Here is a 12,110-nt window from a genome sequence, read left to right on the forward strand (position 1 = left end):
TCTGACATTGGTCTGCATTGCCAAGCCAGTTTCGTATCGCAAGCCTGGAGTTCCTAGGGTACCGGGTGAAGCGACCATAGGTCTGTAGTAGCAAAAAGGTGCAATGTCCAAAACATGTGTAGTGCAGTAGAGATGGTTGAAGATGTGCTGCAAGATTTTACACACACTCACCACTTGGTTGCACCAGCGATACAACGAAATGGTCCCTGTTGTCATCACTAGACAGGAGAAGACGAAACAGCAGGCAGAAACAAAACAAAAAAGTTTTTTCAGTGTTGCGGATTCGCATATCGTTACATACTTTAATAAAAACCCTTCAAACTTTCAACGCTTACAGTAGTCCTGCATGGAGCCAGTCGTAGGAATAGGCAAACGCCCAAACCCGGATTCAGAAAAGAGGCCACACATAGGGCATCCACTTCTTTAAACTCATATCGTTGACACAGTCATCAGCCAGCAAGTCCATAACAAGCACTGGAGAATGGCTGCAAGGTCACAGCGCCTCTCCACTCACCTGTGTGTTCTAGCGCAGCAGGTCTCGCAGAGATACAGCGGTGGATAGTGGCCGCCACTTGTTGATGCACAAATGGCATTCATGCACATCTGCACAGGGGACGGAGAGAGAACAAAGTCATTAAGTCATTGAAGTGTTCATGAGGGTCCTGTTGGCTCCCATCACTTCTTACGTCCTGTCCCATCGCACTCCATCGAATGTGAACTACAGTCCATTCACCAAACCTGGGCCCATACGTTTTACACAGTCCCACTTCATTCTTATTCAAGATGGTGAAGTCGATGATTTATTATTATAGGTCAGAAATATGATAGCCGTTGTTTTAAGCCTAAGATGAAGTGAATGCGGTGAAATTGTGGACTGTAGACTTTACCACTACCGTAAAGTACCGCGAGAGCGCCTTGTCTCGTGGGAGCAGGCAGGCTTGATTTTACAGCCAGGGAAAGGAAAATCGTATGGCAGAGTGCAACGAAATTTGCACGGTGCGGGAAACTTGGTGTACTAAGGTCACACTTAGCAGGTTTTTGTATTGAGCATGTGTCCGCTCGAAGGTAAATGGTGTATGGATCAACTGCACAACGTGCAATGTGTGTGCAAGGTTCGTGTCGCATAACCTACGGACAGGACAACACCTCCACAAGACGACCACGAATGGACGGGACGGTTGGGCGCTCTCGCAGTACTTCACGGTATATAATTATTATTTCACCGTGATTATCGCATAATCTGGAATTCAATACATAAATTTCTGCCCTAAGGCAAAGCAATGGAGAAAGAAATCACACAGAGGTACGTGTATAGTCTAAAGGGTCCGTCATACAGACTAAGCAGAGCAGCACAACCGGTGCAGTGTTGTGACACCTGCTAACGGCAGCTAGCTACCATACCTTGACTGCTGTCTTTGCGTCGCCAGAGGATCGACACTGGCGGTGCTGGCATGAGGGGTGGGTCCAGTCTGCAGGGCAACGGAAGCAGATCAGAGAGAAAGCAAAGACAGCTGCCGAATCAGGACGCTGGAATAGTATTATGCCAAGCACATTGGGCAGCAGAACTTGCACACAACATTGTCTTTGGCATTCTCAGAATCCAACGCCAATCAGGGAAGGTCTTGCGACTCACCAAAACACAAAATACCCTACAAACAGCACTTCAGTTCACACACAGCATAATTGACCTGCCGGGGACAAGCTACCCGCAACACCAAAGCTGCACGTGTCTTACTCAATGACTTGATCTTCGTATAGTAGGAGGTCGAGAGCTGCGCTTGCGGAAAGAAGTGGAACAGCAGCCGCGCCGCGTTCTGCCGCACAGGAGTGGAGCTGTATGCAATCAGTTTTAGCAGATCCTACAGCAACACAGTAACGAACAAACAGTCCCGCAGCAACAGAAGAATGTTACTATAGTAAAGCATTGGCACAACAAATATCAGTTGTATGGAAAACAGTAAAAAAGCCTCCTGTCGTATCAATAGAAACTCAACCCACAAATGTGTGCACAACCTGACCTAGTGCAATAGCTCGACTCCACCAGTTGGGCCTTGGTGACCTTCTATAGCCCGACATTACATTGCGGTATATTTACTCTTTTAGTAATATACCAGTATGCTAGAACTGTGAAGTTGTGCACAGCCTTTGTCCCACTTGTCCTACTTCTTGCCTCTTCTTTCCCTCCCCTTCCTTTGTACACTATATCTTCGCTGTATTCTTTGCTAAATAAACGACATAGAGACAACAGTTCTATGCCACTTTGTCATTTATGTTAAGCCACTAGGAGAATCTGCCTATGGCAAAATGCAGGGCCTGGAGAATCCAGATGATTTCAGAAAGAGCTGGGAGTGCGCAGAGTTGTAGCCGAGTGCCAAGCTGCAGCTGATCAATGGTAGCAGAACCGCACCAGTATATTAGCCAGACCACAGAGCAAGTGTTACCTACCATGCATACACCTTCCTTGAGACCCATGAGCGTTTCCAGTACCCTGGCGTGCGCTGAATTGCTGGGGCAGTACTGCAGCACATAGCGGAGAACGCCCGCGGAACAGGTACCCGGCTCCTCCGCCTGGAAATTTTCACGCTGCGCAGGAGCATGAACTAAAGACAGACATACACAGAAGAGCCAGCAGCAGCAGCAACAGGAGTGTAGATGCAAAAGTAGCAGCCACAGTAGATCGTGAGAAAAACCCACCATAGGGAACATATCGTTATGTCACTGGACACAAGGTGCAGGATAAACAGAGCAAACTAGGAAACAACTCAATCCTAAAGGGAGACATCTCAGTTCATGGATCAGAGAATCTAGCAGGAGCGACAACAGCACTGTGGCGACACATACATGTATGGAGTCGGTTACTGTAGGCCAAAAAAGTATGGATGCTGCTGTGATGTTCCAGGCTAAGACTGTTCGAAGACAACTTACTCAAGCATAGGGGCAGGGTGTTCAAGCACAGGTTGTCCAGGCAGAGGCGATGAGAAGTCAGCGGCAGTGACGCCAGACCACTGGCTACTTGTAAGGGCATCAAGTGGCGGAAGGAGGTGGGTACAAATGCCCCTACCAGCCCTATGGTCTGCATAACGACTGCAATCAACTCTGTAGCCAAACGTTTGGGGACGGCAAGAGAAGTACAGTGGATGATAATGTCAAATTCGGAAGCTAAAGGAAGCAATGGTCAGCATATTTGCAGCTGCCAAATATATTAGGGAGATTCAGTTACTAGTTGCGAACTCGTACATCAGTACACAAAACGAAATCAATTTCGTTTTGTGCTCAAACCGTTCAAACTGTACTAAAATAATTGAAAAAAAGTCCAGTGACTCATGAGCAAGGTGCGCTTTGGTTGCCATGACGACAAGAGAGAGAGAGAGAGAGAGAGAGAGAGAGAGAGAGAGAGAGAGAGAGAGAGAGAGAGAGAGAGAGAGAGAGAGAGAGAGAGAGAGAGAGAGAGAGAGAGAGAGAGAGAGAGGCAGCAACAAAAATACAGGTACAAACGTATGGGTACTAGATCAAACTTCCCGCTTAGGCATGGTGTATCCTTATTTAGGGCAGTGCGATTTCGGAGCTACGTACGAATCAATCAACCCGAACTCGTGTACACAAGTCCAATCTACAAGATCTTCACGGGACTCTACTCCAGATCTGAATCATTGACTTGTTTCGCATGAAACAAACTAGTCACCGAACCTCTCTGAACAGGCCAGGTTTGGCATCTCTATACTGTACATACATACATGTATACGTCAGTGCCTCAGCAGGCACTTCCATAGGTAGGGATCTCAGCGCGTGAACTGCGCAGCCAGTCTGCGCAGGTGAGATTTTCGATCCCAAACGCGTCCCGTGCAGAAATCGTGGAAAAGAACATTTTTTTAGAAATAAATCAAGTTGAAGAAGACAGTAGAAATGGCTGAATATTGCGTCCAGGAAAGCACGTTCTACGGCCATCTCCAAGCTACCTATCTCCCAGACACTCTCTCAGAGGAACTATGGAGGGTCAAAGAGCACAATCTTTCACTCTTGGACGCAGCGTGAACACCTCTTCTACTGAGCGCGATGTCTTCTCTCTGAGTGATAATGGCGGCGATGTTCGCGATAGCCGATGCACTGAAAATCGAAGTTAGGACAATCTAACCGGAGAAAACGTCTGAATTTTTGACTGAATCCTCTCTGAAGTGGGTTCTTGCCGCATGGCAAATTATAGGAAAATCGACCGGGGCGATATCGCCTTGGCCACGCTGTCCTTCGGCGGGAATTACAAAGTATGTTCGAACGACGATGAAGATGACGATTCCGCTAGTGTCCACCGCGTCCGCTAGTGTCGAAAATCGACCGTCGCCATTTTCTGCTGTGTCCGCGAGCTGCACTCAAAACTCGATGACGCAATGTATGCGCAAACACCCTGCGCACCGCACGCGCTGAGATCCCTACCATAGGTGTACAAGACTAGGTGAGCGAAGACCCCTGGAGACTACCTTACGGCGATCAGACCACATGTGACCAGTGAGAAGAACTGCACAGTGTATATAGAGTATGCCATGCAAAGCAGCAGCAACAGACTACATGCTCGGGCCATGTGCACAAAAGATTGCAGGCTCGCTGCTCCACAGAACAAGTCATGCATTCACTGGCCGCCGTTCCACATACCATCACATCCTTGTGCTTCCACCTTGATCGTTTGTAAATAATTGAACAAGCTGCCAATGGCCTTCAGCAGAGAAACTACATCAATGTAGTCATCGCTGTCCGGTGAGCGCAGTTTCCTGAGCAAGCATCAAGCAAAAACAACATGCGCAAGTCACCTAATAAGAGAGTAAGGATTACAAGTTGTTATACTTTGGAATATTATCGCCTGGCGTGCAGTTAGCTGTGCTGAATTGGATAGCACAAATCCAATAATTCCTCAGGGGTTGCAGGGCAAGGATGTATTTTACTGAACCATGTCTCTACCGATGCTGCCTCCAAGCACGACCAAAGATAGCAGTGGCAACCAGAAGAGAAGCAAGCAGAGGTAAGCACGTGAAGTAAAGGCTAGAAGGTAGATATTCCTCCACACGTTTGCAGCCGAATAAGATCTTGTCACTCAGAAAAAGCACAACTTGAGGCACCCAAATACTAACAATATCTTCAGGTATGCATCATTCATTTATTCAATCAGTAACATTGAGATTGCATCACGAAAACAAGTCGTTCTCTACATCACAATCAGCTTCGCATGACTCATACTCACTTGAACAGAATCTTGTCAATGGCAATGAAAGATTTGGCCATTTCCGTTGCCTGAGGCAGGATAACAGCCCCGGGCCGAGATGCATTTGCTTCATAGCGTGAAATGCATTGCTTTATGTCCAGCACTGCCTTGGCATCTGTGATAGAAGGTACAGAAATAGAAAGATGAAGAACAGAGGGGGGGGGGGGGGCAGACAGATAACGAGCGGTGTATCAATGAAGGATAGCTTTCGCGATAGAGGTTCGCTCTACGTAATTATGTATGAAAAATAAGGAAGGAACTGCACGCAATTTTCACAAGTAAAATTTTTCGCTGTTTGGTTTCCCTCTACGTGATTTCTTGACGACTGCTAAGCATGCCTTGTTGCATCGAACAGCGTTCTCCATTTTGTTTTCCACGTGTTGTGGACATTGTGTTTCGCAAGGCTTGACCGTTGCCATGGATAAATTTGGAAAATGAGAAAGATATTTCAAAACGTCCTGCAGAGGAGGGAATGTAGGAAAGCACTACGGAAATCCATAGAGAGATTTATGTATGAAAGTTGCCCTCGCTCCCCGGCGCGTATGACATACAGATTTTCATACTTAAATACGTAGAGGGAAACCTGCCCGAAATGATTCAAATCGCACCTACACTGTCAGCAGCAAGTGCATTATCACCATTGCAACAGTAAGACGATCCCGGTCCGGCGGCCACGCAAACACCAAGCCGCAAGCACACATAGCGCAAGCCTGATCACAAGGACTTACACTGCTCTGTGACTTTCGTCTCATGACGAACTGTCGACAGGCACTTGGGCACACGAGGATACGCTGTTGCATCAGATGAAAATCCTTCTAGTCCCTCATCAAGTGCAAACGATGGCCTCATCTGAAGCAAGAATGGAACATTGCGTGAAATAGGCACAGGGGATAATAGAATAATGGGAGGAGGAAGAGGAGGAGCTGTTCGTTTACTAACAAAATACTAAAATAGCGTGTCAAACCAAGGTAGTGAGAAACATAAAAGTTACCAGCTGGTCATGGTAACTGCGAAAATAACATTAGGTTCCGCAGAGTTTGAGGCACTGAGTCCAATGGTCTTCAGGGAATTTTCTAGAACCACCCCAACCGGTTTTCGACCGGTTGAAATTGTTGGCGACCGGTTGAAAAGTTACAAATCAGTTCCAACCGCCCGTACTTTTCTGTGGGTGAATGGAGCTGTGAATGGTCAAACGCTTTTTTCTGGACGGATACTTCCAGCGAAGCCGCGTGGGCTGGTACTAGGGTCCTCTGCTTATATCTTTGCTACACTCCAGCACCAAGAAATCTGTTAAATTGCTGTTGAGTGCCATATTTGGGTTGTATTTTGAAAAAAATTTCCGGGCCGACCCCCCCACTCTTCATTGGACCGTAACCGGTTGGAAATTCGTCCTAGAATATACCCTGGTCTTGGTCAAAGGCAGCTATGACACATCGCTTGTCAGATACTCCCAATAGGATTTGTTTGTGCATTACGCCGCTTTCCTGCTCGATTTGAGAACCACGGAGCCAAAAAATTCAGAACACATACGTAGTCTTCTGGGCACCGAATCGCCAGGCCATGGTCTGAAGCGCTTGATGTAACCAAGCCGTGCACCATGGTGCTGTACACTGTAGTATGCACAGTGTTGTGTGCCTAAAACAAGACTGGTAGCTGTACTGCTGAGCAGCATGCATAGAAGCCTGGTCTGTTACTCGGCTTCTGCAGAAAAATGACTGTAAACAATACGCTGTCCAATCAATCTCCACAGTTTCAAGTTTCACTTCGCTGCACAACGGCACCTACCACTCTTCACCTGACCACTGAAAAAGCATTAGACGGGAAGTAAACCCAAAAATCAAAATTTCACCAGTTGTCTTCGGGGTGCTGAGTCGAATGGTTTTGGTCCGAGGAAGCTGAGACGCTCCCTTCCTCCTTTTTTCCCAATCGAACTCGCGCACTTCCACCGAAACTTGGTGACTGCGCCCTACTAGATGGGGATTTGTATGCAAAAAGTCACTAAAAGCGCCGTTTCGTTCTGGACAAGAACGGATGAGCACGATTGGTCCATATGTTGTAGTCTTTTGGACGCTGAGCCGACTGGTATTGGTCCGAAAAGGCTGCGACACAGCGTTCGGTCCTTATTCCCAATCGAACACGGTTGAGTAAGCGGTCACGTGCTCATGCGTACACCAGTCACCTGGTCACCGTGCCTGCAGGCTACAACTTACAGCCTGTTTGAGCGCGTTCCTGTCACTCGAGTTGAACCTTTTAGTTGAACCTTGGTGTGAAAGTTGTAGCCTGCAGGCACGGTGACCAGGCGACTGGCGTATGCACGAGCACGTGACCGCTTACTCAACCGTGTTCGATTGGGAATAAGGGCCGAACGCTGCATTGCAGCCTTTTCGGACCAAACCAGTCGACTCAGGGTCCACAAGACTACAACATATGGACCAATCGCGGTCATCCGTGCTTTTATAAGAACGGAACGGCGCTTTTAGTGACTTGCATACAAATCCCCATATAGTAGGGCGCAGTCACCCAGTTTCGGTGGAAGTGTGTGAGTTCGGTTGGGAATAAAGGAGGAAGAGAGCGTCTTAGGCTTAGCTTCCTCGGACCAAGACTATTCGACTCAGCACCCCGAAAGACTACAACTGGTGAAAATTTGATTAATATTCAAAAGTGTAGAAGTTTCTGGAACCAAATAATCTACTCTGTGTGAAATTGCTATGTACTATGCTTTCTATGTGGCAAGCCTCGAACATGTCACAAAGGAATATCAAATTTGAAAACACAAGTCAAACCTCCTTGCACTTGTGGCTTCAAATACAGTAGTTTGATATCCAAATCAAACCAACTGAATTCGAAGGGGTCACTTGAAACCTTCAGTATTGAACTGGATTTCGAACACACAATTGTTGGTAGTTACTAAGCGCTTAGGACGAAATAATGCAGTGCTCTTCTGATCGCCGTGAAGCTGCGGCATCAAATTCTACACAACAAGTGCTTGCATATCTCTGGGCTGGTACGATCAGTTCAAGACGTACCAATTTCTAATTTCGATATGGTTCAACGCAGTGTCACAGCAATTCATGCACAATTCCTTCCACAAGTAAGGACCTAAAGAACTGAACTCCCGCAGATCTTTGAGCATTCCGTCGGACGAGAAACTAACACTTTCCACTGCCCTTTTCATCACAAAATGATAACCCACCTGAACAGGTGAGGCCATAATTAGGAAATACTAAGTTGTCCAGAATCCAGACTGCAAGCCATGGCCGAAGAAACGTAGCATTAAACCAACGCAGTCCACATCCCTTCGTTCTCACATCCCAGAGAAAAGGAAATAAGCACTCTATCCCAATGGCATCAATATATGAGTACTGAACATTCAAGATCTTGAATAATTTACTTCCAATATCAAGGAAGGCAAAACACAAACTTTGGATGTAGTTTGGTAAAAGGTTCAGATTTCCGCCCCAGAACACAGCACAGATCACGATACAGACGCCATTCAAGCTGTCGCTAGTGCCAAGCAGCGTAGCGCACTTCATGAGTACACACACCCATCCCTAGCCCTGATCCGGCCGGCCTAGCTAGCCTGCTGGCCGGCGCCCTTGTTTGTTCGGCCAACGCTACTCGCTAGCTAGCTTCGCGGTTGTAAATCTACCGGTAAATCTACCGGTACGGCTCGTAGATCTACCATCGCCGCAACCTCCCGCATCGGCATCAGGTCAGGCCGGAAGTCCCTTTTTTGCAGAATGAGTCGGGCGCCCTGAGTTATAAAACAACTACTCTGGGTCCGCGAATGTGTACTCAGTGTAGGGAGGTTCTCGTAGTCTACCACTCAGGGAGTCGTAAAATACCGTATTTTACGACTCCCTGCCACCACTACACTTCCACTTGCACTCCCGGTACGGATCCTGATATCGCGGCGATCTACTCAGCTCATCATGCGTGGCTTGAAATTCCCATGATTGGGAGGGCTACTTCAGAAGCCTTCGAAGACATTCCTTGTTGTGAAGTCTGAGTGTCGGGCGGAGGCAGAGCGAGCCTTCGCAGGGTCTGGCATCAAGATAGCTGGTGAGGGTGACAACTTGGTTCACAAGTCGGGACAACTTGAAGGCATTTGCCTATGATTTGGGCGCTGCTATCGGCTCAGAGGAGTTTGTCTCTGCCTATCTGGAGGCAAAAGTTCAAGCATGGACCAACCAGATTGAGCGACTTGCCAACGTAGCAGCTACACATCCTCACGCTGCATTTGCTGCTTTCGTCTTCGGTTTGCGTCACCGGTGGACATTCCTCCAACGCACAATGCCTACTGTTGGTGATCACATGCAGCCTCTACAGGATGCTATTCGCAGCCGTCTACTGCCAGCTCTGACCAAGCATGAAGTGAGCGAGCTGGAGATGGAGATGGTGGCTCTGCCTGCTCGACATGGAGGCTTGTCTTTCGACAACCCTGTTGAGGACTCTCCACGCAAGCACACTGCGTCTTTAGAGTGCACCACTCACCTCCCAGCTCAGATTGCTACCGGCGGATCGGAGTTGCTGGAGAGTATTCGGCTGGACCAGGCAACCAAATCGGCGGTGCGGATTCGCCACCGCGCAGTACTGGACGCAACAGCTACCGCTATCCTAGACCGCCTGCCGCAGCCACAACAGCAAGCAATGTCTTTGGCACGCGAGAAGGGCGGGTCCAGTACCCTGACCACCGTCCCTATAGCTGAGCACGGTTTCAGCTTTGATGTGAAAGCTGACTTTCACGACCATATCCGGCTCCGGTACTGTTGGCCCCTGGACAACCTGCCAGCATCCTATCCCTGTGGCTCAAGGTTTTCAGTCGACCATGCCCAAATTTGCAAGCTGTCGGGGTTCATCGACATGCGACACAATAATCCCACTGACTTCCTCGCATCGTGATGAAAGAGTTCCATCGTGATGTCGAGCATTGCAGCCCCTAACTGGCGGCACCTTTCACCATTGGCCCAGCCAACACTGATCCTGATGCCCGTGCCGACCTGCGGGTGAAGGGATTCTGGACTGATAGCCGCAACGCATTCTTCGGTACACGGGTGTTTTATCTACACGCATTAAGCTATCGTGCTAAGTCCCTCCCCTCCCTCTACCGAAGGTTTGAACGCAAGAAGAAGCGTGCTTACGGTGAACGTGTCAATGAAGTCGAGCATGGCTCCTTCACACCGTTAGTGTTCTCCTCCTGTGGTGGCATGGGCCCAGAAACAGCCGTGGTGATCAAGAGGCTGGCGCACGGCTTGGCTACCAAACGCAACGCTGCCTATAGCCGGGTTGTAGCTTGGTTGCGGTGCTGCTTGGCATTTTCTCTTGCCAGGTCTGCCATCCGTTGCATCCACGGATCACGCTCTGTTCGCCGTCGTCACTTCGACCTCGCGCCTGTCGACCTCGTCCAGGCTGAGGCGCATCGGGCTCGACATTAGACTGTATTCACAGCCATATAATCTCCTTTCTTCCTGTTGTGTAATTACTATCCGGCGTGTATTTGCCGCCATATTGCCAGGTGCGTGTTTATCACCATAATTATGAATAAAATACTCAGGGGTACATACCCCCCCCCCCCCCGCCTACACACAGTGGTAGCATATGAAATCCAACTTCCAGCAGAAGCGCGCGCTCATTTTTTTGTGTGACAAAAGAGTGGTAATATTGAAACTCGTCCAAAAGGTGGCCGGTTGACCCAAGTGACATGATACAAACAGAAACGTGCTCATTGCACAGCCTACATCATACATGTAGCCACACATACATACATGTATACTAGTAGTCAGTATCATACGACTCGAGCTCATGTTGTAGATGTTAACCATGAAGTCGCGAATCACCCTGATATGGCAGCTCACCTCCAACTCAGCTCAGACGACTCCAACATGATTAGCAGTCGGCATCGTACTTCAGTATTGTACGGGCTTCTCTAGGCAATGATATCACTGTCTACATGATTGTATAGGCATAGGCATACATCTGTGGCCTAAAGCGTCATGCCAGGACATAACGTGCGGTAGTACCCAGCTTTCCTTTCTGCTAGCATAGCAGTGCCTGTGCCTGTGCATGTTCTGCACGACTATCACCATGATCACTAGCTGGCCATAAATAATAAAAACGCGAAGTACAATTTGCGACTCATCATGCCCAGCCACGTGCATATCGGAATTACATTGTAGTTCTCCTCCTGTTCGCTCACTATTGAGTATTGTACAGTCATGTAGCTTGGTCAGGGTCCACTGGTTTGGGGGACATGCTGTACGGTTACGGGTATGTACCAGGGAGATGGGTTACGCTTATCTCCAATCCCAGACCGCAGCATCTCGTGCCAACAGGAGGATCTAGGACAGTCATGTCAGTTGCGGATGTCTGCAGCACGTGATATGCCTGCATATTCGTGACTTTGACAGATTGCAATGGAAAAATGCACAGGCAGGCATACAAGGGCTAGTTCAATAGTCAGCTGGCCAGAACCCAGCCCTGTGGAAGCTTGACACGGTTGTACTGTTATCGGAGAGCGTTGAAATAATAATAATTCCAAAAGAGTAAGCTAATCCCTTTACACGCTTCCGCAACTTTCGAATTCAGTTCGGAGAATGCTAGCGGCCTCTACCCAGCATGTATCACTTTGAGCGTCTCTAGCGTGTTGTGTAAGATACAATGAAAAATTCATGTAACTGTGTGGCAAATTGCCAGGGTGTGGAGATGTCTACTCGATCAGGTTTTATGCTTCACGGAATCCACAGATACTAGTAGCCTTCAAGACTGCTTCTTACTCACGATGATGGTGTATGCCAGAACCTTCGTGATCCTTTGGAAATGTGAATGCAACGTCGTACATTTCTTAATCCATTGCTTGGCAGCA

The 12,110-nt window shown here is 48.2% G+C and overlaps 1 protein-coding gene across 1 annotated transcript in view; it reads right to left on the reverse strand.

The window, feature by feature from the left end:
• The window catches only part of LOC135822497 (uncharacterized), a 55,991-nt gene extending 47,287 nt beyond the window's left edge, over positions 1-8,704 (reverse strand). The window contains exons 1-10 of the mRNA XM_065335277.1: positions 8,442-8,704; positions 5,977-6,097; positions 5,228-5,363; positions 4,645-4,760; positions 2,926-3,096; positions 2,446-2,600; positions 1,736-1,859; positions 1,402-1,469; positions 515-603; positions 172-218 (exon numbers count right to left, since the gene is read on the reverse strand). Of these exons, the coding sequence (XP_065191349.1) occupies positions 172-218; positions 515-603; positions 1,402-1,469; positions 1,736-1,859; positions 2,446-2,600; positions 2,926-3,096; positions 4,645-4,760; positions 5,228-5,363; positions 5,977-6,097; positions 8,442-8,459 (1,045 nt within the window). The 5' untranslated portion in view covers positions 8,460-8,704. The remainder of the gene's footprint in view (positions 1-171; positions 219-514; positions 604-1,401; positions 1,470-1,735; positions 1,860-2,445; positions 2,601-2,925; positions 3,097-4,644; positions 4,761-5,227; positions 5,364-5,976; positions 6,098-8,441) is intronic.
• Positions 8,705-12,110: the final 3,406 nt, after the last annotated feature.

Source organism: Sycon ciliatum, chromosome 8 (assembly GCF_964019385.1).
Source record: "Sycon ciliatum chromosome 8, ocSycCili1.1, whole genome shotgun sequence".
NCBI lineage: Eukaryota > Metazoa > Porifera > Calcarea > Leucosolenida > Sycettidae > Sycon > Sycon ciliatum.